A 17,773-nucleotide genomic window follows, 5' to 3' on the forward strand; every position below is an offset into this window, starting at 1 on the left:
TAGTGTTTCCTTTTCTGTAGGCTTGGATTCCTCCTGTGCCACCATGCCCACAAAGCTGTCACAGAGAGACCATTCACTTGGTCGGTCTACCTTTAGTGGAGCATTGCTTTGCAAGGTGACTTTGTCCTTTAGTTGCAGGCTTTTCCATAAGCTGGGCATTGTTTGAGTGCATGTCTTATGCCATACCATTTACACTGAAATATTTGCTATATATAGAACATGGGTGTTGCTCCTCAGAACTGCGTCAGACTGAAGCTAGCAAAGGCATACTGTCTGCCCTGACAGGTGGAAGATAGGACCCATGTGTTTTTGTTGGTTTCACTTCCACAATCAGCTGTGTGTGTGTGTGTGTTCTTGCACTTACTACGTTGTGAGGACTGGAAAGAGTTTTTAACCAACAGAGTGGGGACATTTTTGGGAAGTGAGGACATTTTGGCCGGTCCTCACTTTTTCCAAGGGCTGTTTAAGGGGTTAAGACTTTAGGTTATAATTAGGTTTAAGTTAGGTTAAGAGTAATGGTTAAGGTTAGGCATTTGTTTTGGATGGTTAAGGTTAGGGTAAGGGGCTAGGAAATACATTATGTCAATGAGTGTCCTCACAAAGATAGCATTACAAGGATGTGTGTGTGTGTGTGTGTGTGTTTTGAGAGAAGTTTGTCCTATCATGGCGAGACACATGGATGATGTGACTATTTATTGTGTGATTGACCTGTTTAATAGAGCTGTAACATTAGCATTAGCATTAGCAGTTGTTTTCAGTTAGAACAGAGGTGAGTTCACCATCAAACCTTGCATTATAACTTCTAAGTTATAAGCCACATCAAGAGTTAGAATGTAAGTGAAATTAGAGAATGTGTGTAAGTGTAAATGCATGTACGTGAGAGTGAAAATGTGTGCATGTGTTGAAAAATAGGTATTATGTATGACAAGTATACATGTATGTGAAAGGAGAATGCATGTGTGTGAGAAGTAAGGAGAATGTATGTATGTGAGTAACAATACATACATGAACGTGAAAGGAGAATGAATGTGAGTGAGAATGAGAATATGTGTATGAGGAAGGAGAATATGTGGGTCAGAATGAATTATGTCTTGGACGGCCCCTTATACTAAACAGCTAGGTCTCAAGGGCTGATTGATTGATGGATTGATTGATTGATTGATTGATTGATTGATTGATTGATTGATTGATTGATTGATTGATACATAAACGCAACAAAAACAAATGAATGAAGAATGAATTGTCAAGAGACAATCACCAGCAAATGCACCTTAAAGGGATAGTTCACCCAAAATTCAAATTTCACTCATTATCTACTCCCCCTCATGTGGACTAAGGGCTGGGAGAAGTTTCAGAGTCCTCCGTGGCTTCTCTGAGTTACAGCGGGGCTCCGTGCAGCACTGCATGTCCATATGACGGTTGCGAACGGGGCTCACTTTTCTTCGTCCAAAAAGACACACCAAAAAACATCCAAATACCTCCATACTGCTCGTCTGTAATGTCCCTCTTGTATTGAAGCCCCAACATGAGAAATTGTTCCGAAAAAAATTAAATAAGTCTATATTTTAAGCTTGTTTGTAGCGGAAGCTCCCAGTGTTGCTCTGCCGGAATCTCGCGCGATTTGTGGAGCCGTGAACTGGGTGTCGATGCAAATTGCGCGAGATTTGGACGGACCAGGAAGAGCAGTGCTGGGAGCTTCCGCTACAAACAAGCTTAAAACATAGACTTATTTAATTTTTTTCGGAACAATTTCTCATGTTGGGGCTTCAATACAAGAGGGACATTACAGACAAGCAGCATGGAGGTATTTGGATGTTTTTTGGTGTGTCTTTTTGGACGAAGAAAAGTGAGCTCCGTTCTCAACCGTTATATGGACATCCACTGCTACGCCGAGACCCCCCGTAACTCAGAGAAGCCACGGAGGACTCTGAAACTTCTCCCAGCCCTCAGTCGACATGAGGGTGAGTAGATAATGAGTGAAATTTGAATTTTGGGTGAACTATCCCTTTAACAGAAACCAGGCTGAGAGGTCCAGAAACTTGCAGGTGGATCATTTGAACACATTTTCGATTGTTAACCAATTATCCTAACTAACTCTAAATGTCTAGTCCTGCACATTTAACCCCCCTATTGTCATAATGATGATAACGCTGGACCATGATGTGTCATTGACATCATCATATACCAATTAGGCTTTTCATAAAAAAGACTTTTACTGGTTGAATTTCAGTGGACTGTGGCAGGTCACATCTAATTATGTGTGGGATCAGTTCACAGCTTAGTGCTCCCTTTGATCTTACCCTCTGTGTTGAAGACTGTGGTGTCACACACACACACACACACACACACACACACACACACACACACACACACACACACACTGCCTGTTTCTGTGTGCCCTACTTCCTGATAGAACTATGAACATTAAGAGACAAACAGGTTTTCTACATTCAAATTAGGGCCAATGGTGTGGATTTTTGGAAATATTATGGAGAAATTTCTGGAAAAAAGTGGTACAATTTCTCCAAAAACCTTCAAACATTTTCTAGGAAGAAGTGGTAAAATTGTCCAAAAAAAAGAAGTAAAAAAAAAAACAAACGAACAAAAAAAGTTTGGGTTGATATTTAGGTTGACCCTCTTCAACCCTCTCTAGGACCCCTGGGGGTCCCCGGACCCCACGTTGAGAACCACTGGTCTACAGTCTGATCTGAACTCCGTCTGGTCTGTGTTCTCAGGGCTGGATCCGTCTCCGTCCACCTCAGCAGCACCTGTTACAAAGACCCCTCCTGCTAAGAGACCAGCTGCTCCTCCCCCTCAGCCTTCCTCCTCCTCCTCCTCCTCTTCCTCCAGGCGTCTGAAGCGACTCACAGAAGAGGAGCAAGACCCAACATGTGCAGCTGCAACCCTGAGGGTTCTCAAACAGAACCTGTCTCTGCCTGCAGGGTCCAGGTAACAAGTCCTCCTGTTTCACTGAGGAAAGGGAGGAGTTTACTGTGTAGGTGCACTCCTCTAGTCCTCTGTGTCCCTGAGACACAGTCCCCCAGTCAGGAATCCACCTCCATGCTTTGAGCTTGTCTTTCAGAATGGGGGATCAGATGATGTTAAAGGGATACGCCAACATTTTTTTTCGTGTCTTGCCTCACTCCCGAGTCCATGACCAGCAGATAGACACCATCCATTCGACTGTGCGTGCAGTAACAAGGGAGATAGAGCCGTATCGCCCGTAATTAGCTTAGCTCAAACGCTGGAAGTGTATAGGTAGTGTTAGCCTTCAGCAAAACTCTTCAGCAACTCTAAACGGACCGATCTTCGTCTCAGAGCTGACAAAACTCTCCGGTAAGGCATCTTGAGCGGTCAAATGCCGCTAACGGGACGAGATCGGTCAAAACGGAGGGTTCAAGCAAAGACGGTTTATTTTGGTTCAAGCTAGCTACATTGAGGGTAGGTTAGCTTCCTATTTCAAAGTAAAAGCACACATTCTATCGTCATGGTTTTCTGTATGTAAAGGGCAACGGGTGTTTTATTTTGTGAAAGTAACCGCAAGTGCGTTGGTCACAACGGCTAGCTTGAGTAGCGCCAAATTTGTCAGAACAAAATTGTAAACAGCTGGTATTTAGACAAATGAACGACACACTGCTGATCTAAACGGCTACTTTCTCACCTAAAAATGTTTGAAATGTTGATAAAGTGATATATTTACAGAGTTTAGAGCTAAAATGAAATCAGCTTCTGACTGCTGATTCCAGCTCGGGTAGGAGGCAGGCTAACACTACCTATACACTTCCAGTGTTTGAGCTAAGCTAATTACAGGCGATACGGCTCTATCTCCCTTGTTACTGCACGCACAGTCGAAAGGATGGTGTCTATCTGCTGGTCATGGACTCGGGAGTGAGGCAAGACACGAAAAAAAAATGTTGGCATATCCCTTTAAATGAACTTGATAATCCTTATGTAATCACCTGGCTCATCCAAGTGAGACTGGGTCTGGTGGAGCATATGAAGGACAGCATCATCCACTGCATTATGTTCCTGCTAGATAATGGTGGCATTAGAGGACCTCTCTGCATCCAATGTACATGACCTAAGTCCTCTGCTCATTGTCAGTCATTTAACCATCAGGTGTTTCTGTAAACCCTCCCCCCATGTGTCTCCTGTGCAGCAGCAGCAGCAGCTCCACTGGTCCCAGTTCATCTCAATCAGCTTCAGATCAGAGGCCTGTTGATGCTCCTGTGGTTCCGTTTGGTTTGGACCTGTACTACTGGGGCCAGGAGCAGCCCAACGCTGGCAAGATTGTCAAGTAACAACAACACACACATACACACACAAACACACATGATTTAAGTACGGTATTCCCCTATTTTTTATGAACAGTCTACACTGCCGTTTGAGAATTAAAGTTTTTATATTTAAAGGGGACATATTATGGAAATACCACTTTTTGAAGGCTCTTTAACATATATTTAGGTGTTTGTTTTGCCTTCTGGCCCCTAAAATGTGAGAACTGATGAAAAAAAAATCTGTAATTTTCTGACTCCCTAGGTTGAAATCTATGTGGTTTTACGAACTGTTCCCTCCCCACCCCTACCTGGTAGCAGTAGAAGGGGCGGGTCAAGCAGTGGTTAATTTGCATTTAAAGGGACAGACACTGAAACCAGCCGTTCTGAACAGGGCTGTTTTGAGAGGATGAAAAGAGCTGTGATGTTTGATTTTGACCAAAGCATGTCACAGATATGTCTTTAAAGGAGAATTCCGGCCATTTTTGACCACTAACTCGTTGTCCTGATGGTCACCCAGTGTTGGGGGAAGCAAAACACTGGCTGACCATCAGGACAGCGATTTAGGGGTCAAAAATGACCGAAATTCTCCTTTAAGATGCATGGGAACTATTTTAATTTGTAGAAAAGGGGCATAATATGTCTCCTTTAATCCAGTCAGACAGAAGTGAAACGGTCAGGACATGTGGTGGTGGATCAAGTGGACACTGTGTTTGTTATTCCTGCAGGGCGGCCTCTCAGCATCAGTTCTGGGTTCCCTGTGAGGTGGAGGAGGAGGTCGAGAATGAGCAGCTGCTGGCGGAGAGTAAGAGCAGATACATCTCCTTCCCTGGAAGCTTCGTTCCTGTCAGCCATCACTGCAGAGCTCCCCTCGGTCACGGGAAGCTGTGTGAGAGGCAGGATCGGCTCAAGGTAACAGACACACACTCACACACCTGGACTGCCTGTGTGTGTGTGTGTTGGGGGGTGTGTGTCTGAACTGTGACTCTGTTTCCTCCAGTGTCCTTTCCACGGCCCCATCGTTCCTCGAGACCAGGAGGGTCGACCCTGCAGGCAGGAGGACAGACTGAGGGAGCAGCAGGAGGAGTGGAGACGGAGAGAGGAGCAGCCAGGTGGGGAGCAACACACACACACACACACACACACACACACACACACACACACACACACACACACACACACACACACACACACACACACACACACACACACACACACACACACACACAGTACCACCTGTAGGCGAGACAGGTGTGATGATTTGGACTCTAAACACTGGCGTGTCCATGGTGACCAGTTTGTTCAAACACACATGCAAAGTCAACAAAGTCAGAACGTCATAAAAAACACAAGGAATACAACAAATCAATAATCAATTCAATTTCAGCAATAAAGCACAACATAATTTAAAGGGATAGTTCAGCCAAAATTCAAATTTCACTCATTATCTACTCACCCTCATGTGGACTAAGGGCTGGGAGAAGTTTCAGAGTCCTCCGTGGCTTCTCTGAGTTACAGGGGGTCTCGGTGTAGCAGTGCATGTCCATATAACGGTTGCAAATGGATACCAACTGTCTTCGTAACAAAAAGACACACCAAAAAACATCCAAATACCTCCATGCTGCTCGTATGTAATGTCCCTCTTGTATTGAAGCCCCAACATGAGAAATTGTTCAGAAAAAAATTAAATAAGTCTATATTTTAAGCTTGTTTGTAGCGGAAGCTCCCACTACTGCTCTTCCTGGTCCGTCCAAATCTCGCGCGATTTGCGTCGACACAGTTCACGGCTCCGCAAATCGCGCGAGATTCCGGCAGAGCAACACTGGGAGCTTCCGCTACAAACAAGCTTAAAATATAGACTTATTTAATTTTTTTCTGAACAATTTCTCATGTCGGGGCTTCAATACAAGACGGACATTACATACGAGCAGCATGGAGGTATTTGGATGTTTTTTGGTGTGTCTTTTTGTTACGAAGACAGTTGGTATCCATTTGCAACCGTTATGTGGACATGCACTGCTACGCCGAGACCCCCTGTAACTCAGAGAAGCCACGGAGGACTCTGAAACTTCTCCCAGCCCTTAGTCCACATGAGGGTGAGTAGATAATGAGTGAAATTTGAATGTTGGGTGAACTATCACTTTAAGAGAAAAGAAAGATATTAAAGAATTATACAAAGATTATTTAAGAGATATATGAAAAAGAATTAAAAGAGGAAGGTAAAGTACAAAAATACTATATAACCAGACCGAGTCAAGACCAAGACCAAGACCAAGACCAAGACCAAGACCAAGACCAAGACCAAGACCAAGACCAAGACCAAGAGAGTCCACATGTCAACTAGCAGCCTGCAGTGTCTTGTGAGCCACCAACTGTGTGTGTGTGGTTGTGTGTGTGTCCATGGCATGCAGTCCAGTGAGTTATGAAATAGCATCTTTTGTTACCAACAGCACTATTGATCCACAATCTCACATAGACACACACAACACACACAGACACACAGAAATCAGTGTGACAGTGATGGAGCTCCTTCATCCTTCACCTGCAGCACTCACACACAGCTGTTGTTAAGTCTTTTAGTTTCACTAGACATGTTGACTGGAGTATTGCCAGTAAGTAAAGAGCATTAAATCTCACGTTCATGGGAACATTGTGTGTGTTTTGTGGGTGATCTACTACAAGTAATTGTCCAAATGAGGACAGGTGCAGACAGCAGTAGGCCTATGTAAATGAGAGTATTGTGTGATGTCATCATTTGGAGAGTTTGGCAGCATGGCCACAAGTGCAAAGTGAAATGTGATCAGATGGAGATTAGGTATCTGTGGAATACAAACACCTCAATCCCAGCAAAGAAAGAAACATGGAGATGAACTATGAGAGAGTAAAAGCAGATATAAAGCAAAGGACAGAAGAAGACATGTCTTCTAATAAAACCCTGGCATGTGGACATTAAAGGGACAACGAGGAGTTTTGTAAAAGCAAAGTGTTTTCACACTACATTTATGAGCCTCCGCACCGTGAAATTCTTTGACCGGTGCAAGACAGACTCATGTTTTCATTCATCAAGAATTAAAGTCAGAGGTTGGAAGACGATCACATACCGTCGTAGTTCCCACCATAAACGGTGATTCGGCGGCGTTATTCTCATGACTCGCCACGAAACCCAAAGTAAGGAAATGCTGGTCGGCTCGACCAGCATTTCCACCACCACTAATAATAACAAAATAACGATAGAGACAAAACCATATATTTATTGAAAATGGGCCCATTAACAAGTGTGGGTGTATCCACATTAATATGAGACTTTTTTTATTGTTGCAGATTTTTTCGTTGCTGATGGAGAAACTCCTCGTTGTCCCTTTAATAGACATGAGCCACATGAAGTGAGTAAAGACCAGTAACATGGATGTCCACCATCAGAAGGCGTATCAATTAGAGAGGAAAACGACACACAGGCCTCGACACCATCACAGTCCTGCTCCGTCACAGTTTCACTCACAGTTTGTGTTTTTTGATCCTGGTTGGTTAATTGTTGCTGTTTAGTTTAGTTTAGTTTATTAGTTTAATAAGGGACAATGTGCAATTACATTAATCATTTAAAGAAAAAAAAATGAAAAGATGGTTGCACCAGATTTCACTCCCAGCTAATTTCCATCTGTAGTCCCTACACATAACATAAAAGTGATAAAATACACAGAATACAAGCTATTATACAAAGGTGAGGCATAAACAGACACAGTTAGACAATGGACAACACTTAGACAACAACATGTTGTCCAAGTGTTGTTGGTAAACGTAACGTAAAGCTGTTGATATGAGCCAAGTTTTGTTTTTTTGTTTTTTTAACTGCCAGCTTATTCGGCTGCTGTTGTGCACAAGTGTTTCTTTTTTTTTTTCAATGAAAAGTGGTGCGGCTGCACTAGTGTTACATGCTACTTTTTTTTTCATCAACGATCCGTGGAGCCATCACAGATCAACTCTGATCCATTGCAGCACTACTGGCTCTCCCTCACCATCATCCTCGTCCTCACTTTGGACACTCTCACCTAGAATAAAATGAATAACCAAGTTTACCAAGGCCGTGAATTCAGCAATAGAAGACAATTTAAAGGGACAACGAGGAGTTTCTATTTGGTTATAAAAAAGTCTCATATTAATGTGGATGAATCTATGTTACCCACACTTGTTAATGGGCCCATTTTCGATAAATATATGGTTTTGTCTCTATCGTTATTTTGTTATTTTAATTAATGGTGGAAATGCTGGGCGAGCCGACCAGCGCTTCCTTACTTTCGGTTTTGTGGCGAGTCATGAGAATAACGCCACCGAATCACCGTTTATGGTCGGAACTACGACGGTATGTGATCGTCTTCCAACCTCTGACTTTAATTCTTGATGAATGAAAACATGAGTCTGTCTTGCACCGGTCAAAGAATTTCACGGTGCGCGGAGGCTCATAAATGTAGTGTGAAAACACTTCGCTTTTCCAAAACTCCTCGTTGTCCCTTTAAATCAGTTAGGGTGAGGGATTATTTTCATTCAGCGCACTCAGCTGTTGTTTCAAGCAGCTCTTCTCTTGTACTGTCACATGATCAGCGACTAGTCGACGTCAAGCTCAAAACGTCATTGTGGAGCAGTACAGTCGACTAATCGACTAGTCTGTGCAACCAGTGTGGACGCTGAGTGTGTAGACTTAGTGAGGACCCTGTGTGGACACCGTGGGGACACTGTGTGGACGTGTGGCTCCCTGACAGGATTGACAGTCTTAGTGTGTGCTGGGTTGTCTCAGAGTTTATGCAGCACACTGGGCTCACTGACAGAGATACACTACACTCTGCTTTACTGACACACACACGCGCACACACACACATCCTTGTAATGCTATCTTTGTGAGGACACTCATTGACAGAATGTATTCCCTAGCCCCTTACCCTAACCTTAACCATCCAAAACAAATGCCTAAGCTTAACCATTACTCTGAACCTACCAGTCCCAGCCTGGTCAGATGCTACATGAACTGATGAAGCCTCTTGGATGAGAGGTGAAACGTCTTCCCAGACAAATAACTAAGTCCAGTTGCGTTCGGTTTAAATTTCCTTGAGATGACTATGACCTGGACAAATGAGAATATTCACAGGCTTAATCTTAACCTAACTTCAACCTTATTATAACCTAAAGTCTTAACCCTCAAACAGCCCTTAGAAAAAGTGAGGACCGGATAAAATGTCCTCACTCTGTTGGTTAAAAACTCCGGTCCTCACAACGTAGTAAGTACAAGAACACGCACACACACACACACACACACACACACACACACACACACACACACACACACACACACACACACACACACACTGTGCTTACTGATGCGAAGCTGAGAGACATCTGAACAAACCAAAAACCCTAGATGCCTTCGTGGATGTGTGTGTGTGGCCTGGCCCCTGCGCAGACAAACACACTCACACAGTCACAGACACACACACAGACACAGACACAGACACACAGACACACACAGACCCAGCTGGAGGGCTAAGAGGTGTTGACAGAGAGGAGAGCCCTGCTGCTGCAGATTAAATTCACAAGACCATCTCTCTCTCTTTCTCTGGAGCTTCTCCTCTTTTTTCTTTTCTTTCATCTCCTTGTTTTCTTTCTCAAACTCCTAAGATCACAACAGAGTAATAGACACACACACACACACACACACACACACACACAATGTAAAGGCAGCTGCTCTTCTTTAGCAGTAATGATTCTCCTAAATACACCAGCTGCTTTTCAATTACTGCTGATCTGTGTGTGTGTGTGTGTGTGTGTGTGTGTGTGTGTGTGTGTGTGTGTGTGTGTGTGTGTGTGTGTGTGTGTGTGTGTGTGTGTGTGTGTGTGTGTGTGTGTGTGTGTGTGTGTGTGTGTGTGTGTGTGTGTGTGTGTGTGTGTGTGTGTGAGTGTGTGTGAGTGTGTGTGTGTGTAATGAGGGATAGTTGAAGGTCCAGTCAGACCCAGGGTCAGCCCGGCTGATTAATAACCCCTCACACACACACACACACACACACACACACACACACACACACACACAAAGCAGGGGTCAGTGTTTTGACAGAGACTTCAGTCCCGTCACCATCACAGTGTAATTACTTTGCATTACCACAGCTTTATCACTAATTCCCCCCTCGGCTCGTCATTAAGCAGAGTGTGTGTTCGTCCGGTCGCTTTCGTCATTACTCCACATCACACACACTTTTACGTTATCACACAGAGTAATATGGCATCGCGCTTTTCATTAAGAGCAGAAGTGGATTCAGATGAGTGTGTTTCTGTAGCACTGTTTCTCTCATCATCTGCATTTACACTCAGGAAAGAAAAGAGGTGATGAGAGAGTTTAGCTTGATTACACAGGAGTTCATATTTCAAGGCAAGTCTAGCAGTTTTCAAATTTGCGGGCAGAAGAATACAGCAGTAACAGTTTATTTTCCCACAATCCTTTGCACTTAAACTGTCTTTGGTAATTTGAAAAAATGAGACCTATTCAATATAATTTAGAGATCTCTTCCTTTGATCAGAGTGAGACACAGATGAGCTATATTATCCTGAGGCCACTATGAGAAGACATTGAGACATTTGAGAAGAATGATGAGATCTTGGGAGTCATAGCTGAGTTTTCTTTGAGCTCTTTCTGTAGTCTCATATGAATATTTTAGAAATGAGTGAAAAAAGTGAAAAGATAATAAAAGGGTGAGCCAGATAAGAAGAAATACAAAAACTAGAGCTTTTTTTTTGTACGATTGACACTTATGTCCACAGCTGAATAGACCCCTGACAATGCCACAGCAACAGTGTGGCTTTTATCAATGGCTGTGCAGGGATGCTGACATATTGTCAGAGAGAGACAAAGAACAATAATTACGTTTATAGAATATCTAATCCTTTGTAAGGGGAAGGATTCTGAGAAAATCTTTAGAAAAAAATAATAAAAAAGAAAGAGTTTTTAATTGAAGTAATACTTTACAAAAGACGAAAGAAACTGCTATAGAATTCATATTCAAAAATGCTTTAAAAAATATATTTTTACCTCAAAACAACAATTTCAGATTTTAGAAAGTGTGATCAAATGTGACACAAGACCTCTATGTTTGGTCTTTAAAACCAAACCATAATGATGTATCAGACTTAAATTAGACTTATTTTAGATCATATGGAGATCAAGCATGATATTATATGTGCTTGTTTCTCCTGAGTTGAAGTTGAGCAGCAGGAGAAAAAGCCTTTGGTCTCACCTTAGTATCAAATATACCGGTAGCTCATTTAGGAGAAATGAAAGAAACAACAATGAGATCTCATCTTGGACTTTGCTTTCCTCTGGGTATAGCCCATTTTTACAATCGGTTTGTCTCAAAGGGCTTTACATGGCATCATAACAACATCCTCTGACCTTAGACCCTCATATCCTCTGAAGAAAAACTCCCAAGACAAACCAGGAGAAACTTCAGGGTGAGAGACAGAGGAGGATCCCTCACCCAGGACGGACAGACGGGACATAGAGTTGCATACAGAAATACAATAGAAAACTATTAATAACATGGGATGTGGGATAAATGGGGATTGTTGAGTCAAGGAAGAGTTGATGAAGGCATCTTCTGGTGGGCAGGCTGAGTCATAGGAAAGGCAGGAAGAGCAGGCTAGCTTAAAGGGATAGTTCAACATTTTGGCAAGGTGGCCCATTGCCATATTCCCTATAGTCATAGCAGTAGGTTCGTTACCTTTATTTGTCGGTGCAAGCTATTTTTAGAACGGCGGAGCAGAGCCGCAAGCTGCTCAGAGCTACGCTACGGAGGCTAATGGGATTTCTTGGATTCCCTCATCAAACTCATCAAATACACAATCCAACAACTCCACAACGCTCTGGTGGACAAGTTGTGAGCTGCACATTCACCACGCTATGAGATAATAACACAACGTTACCAGACAGAGTTGTCTGGTAACGTCTTGAAAAACTGTCCCTGAAGGCAACGCGCATCAGCGGTTTTTTTTATTTGAAAATCTTTAATGTCCCCGAAGGGCAATTTGGTTTGCAACAAAAGTTCAGAGTCAACACAGTAGAGCTCACATAGCACACATGATACAATAAATACATATAAATACATATAGTCATCACAGATTACAGTACTGTACATCCTTCCCAACAGGTTCGCCTACAGCTGTTTTGCATGAATTTCCCTCTAAAACAACTCTGTGTGGTAACGTTGTGTTATTATCTCATAGCGTGGTGAATGAACAGATCACAACTTGTCCACCAGAGCGTTGTGGAGTTGTTGGATCGGTATTTGATGAGTTTGATGAGGGAAACCAAGAAATCCCATTAGCCTCTGTAGCGTAGCTCTGAGCAGCTCACCGCTCTGCTCCGCCGTTCTAAAAATAGCTTGCACCGACAAATAAAGGTAACGAACCTACTGCTATGACTATAGGGATTATGGCAATGGGCCAATTTGCCAAAATGTTGAGCTATCCCTTTAAGTCTTTGTCATAGTTTCCAAGTCTTGCACCCAGCTGTAAATGATGTCTTGGCTGTATGTTGCAGACTGGCGTGATGCGGATCTGATGCGAGACATCGAGGCAGCGACCGGAGAGAACCTGGGCTCGGACAGAGTGCGTAAAAAAGGAAAAGGGAAAAAGAAGAAGTTCCCCAACCTCAGCGACCTCAAACAGAGCTCCAACACGTCCCGCTCCCGGCTGGAGAGGAAAGTCTTCAACAAGTACGTTCACTGGCTCACTTTTTTTCAATTTCTTTTTTTTTTTATTATTTCCTCACAACCACTTTTACAATATTAATTCAGCAACCATTTGGACAATTCAAGTGGTATTAGTAGACAAACAATTGTCTTTTGTTTTTGTTTTTTTAGATTTATATATACACCTGAAAAAGAAAAAAATCTGAAAACCAAAATTTTAGAATATTTAAGAAGAAAAAAAAAAGAGAAAAGAGAAAAAGAAATCAAAAACAACGGCAATCATAAAAAATAAAAAACACGCCAAACAAACAAAGAAAAAAGACAAGTATTAATGTTTTTCTGTTTTCTGTCTGTGTGTGTGTGTGTGTGTGTGTGTGTGTGTGTGTGTGTGTGTGTGTGTGTGTGTGTGTGTGTGTGTGTGTGTGTGTGTGTGTGTGTGTGTGTGTGTGTGTGTGTGTGTGTGTGTGTGTGTGTGTGTGTGTGTGTGTGTGTCCTCCAGGAGCGCCATGCGCAGAGTGGCTCAGGTGATGAGTAAAGCTGACAGCAGGAAACACGACAAGTTCTCCAACCAGTTCAACTACGCCCTGAACTGACCTGAGTTCAGCAGTGGACTGAGATCTGACAACCCAATGTCTGAACACTACATGCGTTTGATTGGTTTCTTTAAGCTTTGGAAGTAACAGGACTGATTGACTGATTATTGATTATTGACCACTGATCAAATGCGTGCTGAGAGATGATGATAGAGATTCTTCATGAGCAGCTCCTCACACACTGTTGATGCCTAAATGAATGATGTACTGTATGTCTGATGTATAGACCACATGGTTCAGCACCAGACCCTTTGGAAGTCTCCACTTTTCATTTTGATGACTACCTCGATGTCTGCTCCTTTTCTCCTGTTGTCTGGTTAAATTCATCGTTTTTATGTGATTTTGAATGTTTATGTGCATGTGATTTTGAAAGACATGATGTGTGTGTGTGTGTGTGTGATGATAAGTGTAAATCAACATCAGAGATTTGTACCAGAAGTAAATTCAGTCTTTTTCTTAAGTCTCATTTGTTTCTTGTGCTCCATCATTTCAAGATTAAAGCAGAAGTAAGCGATATTTTTGTGTTATTCACTTACATCGAGTGTTTGGACCGAAACACGGGTCTGTCAGTCACTCTGCTCTGCTCTGAGCCGAGGAGAAAACTTTCCTTGTATCCTACAGTTTTTATCCAATGAGGAGAGAGAACGGCATGAAGGGCTGTGTGTGCAGCCAAGGGATGAGCCTGAATGTGGTGACGTAGGGACGAGGACCAATAGATCCATGACGAGGGCGGGGGCTGCTAACTCCATCGGCTGACAAGACGTTATGGTGCGTTCAGGGCAGCCTGTAACTCGTGTTTTTCCGACCTGTGAAGTCGTACCAGTTCAATCTGGTGCGAGTTCACGGGTCGGAAGTTACGAGTGGCCGTTATAGTGACTTTCACAGGTAAAACAGGACGGAGAAATGCGAGTTGCGGGTTGCCTGGAACGCTACAAAGTCGTAAGTTGTGACTTGAAGCTGTAACTTACGGTTTCAAAAGCCTGCCTGGAACGCAGCATTAGCCAAAACGACCGGATCGCTTACTTCTGCTTTAAGTATTATTAGTATTGAGTACCCGGGTACATCATGTCAGTAAGTGAAATGAGTAGCCTAAGTGAAATGTGGCTCCTATATATATATAACAGTATATTAATACTGTTAAATCCATGCCTGATCCGATATTGTCCACACCAGATTCATCTGGAAAACAGCTAAAAAGCAATTACTGATGATGGTCTCATTAATTCACCATTCTTAACTAATCATCATCAATTTATATCGTATGACCAAAATAAACCATTCAGTCAGTCAGTCAGTCATCTACTTTCTACTACAAGATGCACTAAAACCCATGTCCTACAACTTTTTAAAAATCTATTTTCAGCTCTTAATAAAGCGACAATACAAATTGTCGACTGCTCCCTCCAGTTTTCTGTTTTTTTCCTCAACTGTTGTCTGAAAGCTAGTGGAAAACGCATTATCCATTAATAATCCAGATCCATTCACCCAGACTAACTACAGACCAATCCCAAATTTCATATTTCTCATCAAAATCTTTGAAAAGGTTAGATTTTTTAATAATTAAATACCTACCAAACCAAAATTACAAATTGTATGTTTTTTGTTCTGGCTGGAGTTAGATCTCATCATGCCCCTGTTAAAATTTGCACTAACATGGACTCTGCAGAGTCTGAATCCCAGTGCTGTTAGGTCTCAGTGCTGCATTTAACACTGTCGATTCTGAGACAGACAAGATTCACAAGCTTATCTACTACCTCTCTTGACAGGGATTTCCATTTGATACAGCTCCTGTGACCTGAGAGGTTCCACAGGGCTCAGTCCTTGATCCATTCCTTTTCCTGCTTCCACCTCAACATAGCTTTCAAATTTACAAAATAATAACTACGAAGATAATACACGATTCTGGGTCTCTCTCTGTCTGAATACAGTAACTACTAATCCACAAAAACCCAACAGACAGCAAGCTGGTTCTTAAAGGGATAGTTCAACATTCTGGCAAATTCACCCATTGCCATAATCCCTATAGTCACAGTGTTTTGAGATCCGCTCTGGTAGACAAGTTGTGACCTACACATTCACCACGCCATGAAATAATAATGTAACATTACCAGACAGAGTTGTTTTCGAGGCAAATGCGTAGCCGGAACTACATTCCAGACACGGCTGCTGGGTGGAGTGATTTCAAAAGCGCAAGTAGTTATGAGTATTTGCCTCGTGTGTCGTAATGTTACATAATTATACGTCGTTATCTCATAGCGTGGTGAATGTGCAGGTCACAACTTGTCCACCAGAGCGTTTTGGAGTTGTTGGATTGTGTATTTGATGAGTTTGATGAGGGACAGGGGACCTATTCACCTCCATTTTGCTAGCTGAGCAGCTCACGCCTCTGCCCCACTGATCTCAGAACAACATCCACTGACAGTTAAAGGCAATTAACCTATCCCTATGACTATAGGGATTATGGTGATAGGCGAATTTTCCAAAATGTTGAACTATCCCTTTAAATCCCTGTGTTAGCTTTCTATACATGCCAGAAATCACTTAAAAAAAACAATTTAAAGCACTGATTTGTTTTATTTCTATTTACCTGTCACATGCATAATCTACACCTTTTGTCTATGTAATTTACACGTTCTAATCTGCCTTTAATTTCATGAACGCATACATTTATCTACTTAGGTTGTTGTTTATTTATTTGTCTGTTTATTCTATATGACATATTTGTGTTATATATGTGTTGTGTTAGATGTACGGTTGTTGTGAAGCACATTGCGCTGCTTCCTGCAGACTGTACGAGTACAGTGCGTTCGTTTCAGAGAAGCTTGATTGAGAATTCTTAAATTTGGATTAAAAATGACACAGTAGAACCTCAGACCAGCAGGTGAACCGATCTGTCAGGTTCACATGTTCTGAAAGTGTCTCACCTGACTGTGAAGTTGAGGTTTGCTCAGTCAGTCCGTCAGGCAGGAGACAGCCTGAGACATCACTGCTGCTGTGTCTCACTGGAACTGACACTGAACTGAATCTGTATTTCACAACACTTGGCTGAAATGACTTGAAATAATGAACTCTTGTCTCAACTGATAATGATAATGATAATGAGATGATCCTTTTCATTAATCCTGACATTGATCAGGATGAAGATGACGAGTCCTCTGTGGGTCTCATTTATGTTGTGACAGCATTATGGGGACGATGCAACATTTTAAGTACTAAATCAGTGTTTTTCAACCTTGGGGTCAGGACCCCATGTGGGGTCGCCTGGAATGTAAATGGGGTCGCCTAAAATGTCAAGTAATTGATTTTAAAAAAATGACTGATAAAAATATTTTTTTTAACAAATTATTTTTTAAATTATGATTAAAAACACCAAACACAACAGTATTCTATACTTTCACTTTATCGAATATAAATTGAGTTCAAATAAAATGCAGCATCTAAAAATATCTGAGCTTGCGCATGTTGATTGAAAATTGGAAATTTGTGATGTCACAAGCCAAAAAAGGTTGGGAACCACTGTACCACTGTAACCACTGTAGAAAGTATTTATTCCTGGAGCAGAACACATCAACAGCTAAAAAAAAAAAAAAAAGAATAAATAAAATGCATTGTGTTCTGTTCAAAACAAAACTCCATAATTTTTGGATTAGTTTTACTTCAGAAATTAAAATAGTACTAGATTTTTACTGTTAAAAATAATACTATGCTTATTGTAACAAAAGTGTTGAAATTCTTCCATTCAAATGAATATTGTGGGTTTTTGTAACTTGCTGTGTAGGTTTGTAGTGTGATTTTATAGCAGCTTTATGTTCGGTATAATATCGATGCCTCAGTCCACACGTTCCACATTCCTCTGAAATTTGCTTTTTTTTTTTTTTTTTTTTAAACACAGAATGGCTCACAGCCCTGTTTCCACTAGAGCTCCAGAGACGCCTGAGAGACCAGCTGGAAAAATACACTTGGTTTTTAAAACCCAAAATATATTTGCTTCTTATGAATCAACACTTAAAATCTGGTGCATTTTGTGCAGAGCTGAAAGAAAAGCTGCACAAAGCTTTGGTTAGGTTGTGACACAGACAAAAACCTCTTCACCAAAACCACTTCAGATCCACTCCAAGTTGTTGTGACTGAAATAAGCTCACTGGGTTGTTTCATTGTTTAATTCCCATCATTTTAATATCAA

General features: G+C 41.9%; 1 protein-coding gene across 1 annotated transcript in view; it reads left to right on the plus strand.

Annotated features, from left to right (window-relative positions):
* Positions 1–14,027, plus strand: part of uvssa (UV-stimulated scaffold protein A) — a 57,256-nt gene extending 43,229 nt beyond the window's left edge. Inside the window, exons 10-15 of the mRNA XM_083980118.1 lie at positions 2,736–2,949; positions 4,163–4,297; positions 5,003–5,186; positions 5,275–5,386; positions 12,847–13,021; positions 13,497–14,027. Of these exons, the coding sequence (XP_083836244.1) occupies positions 2,736–2,949; positions 4,163–4,297; positions 5,003–5,186; positions 5,275–5,386; positions 12,847–13,021; positions 13,497–13,590 (914 nt within the window). The 3' untranslated portion in view covers positions 13,591–14,027. The remainder of the gene's footprint in view (positions 1–2,735; positions 2,950–4,162; positions 4,298–5,002; positions 5,187–5,274; positions 5,387–12,846; positions 13,022–13,496) is intronic.
* The last annotated feature ends 3,746 nt before the right edge of the window (positions 14,028–17,773 follow it).

Source organism: Trachurus trachurus (genome assembly GCF_905171665.1).
Source record: "Trachurus trachurus genome assembly, chromosome: 10".
Lineage (NCBI taxonomy): Eukaryota > Metazoa > Chordata > Actinopteri > Carangiformes > Carangidae > Trachurus > Trachurus trachurus.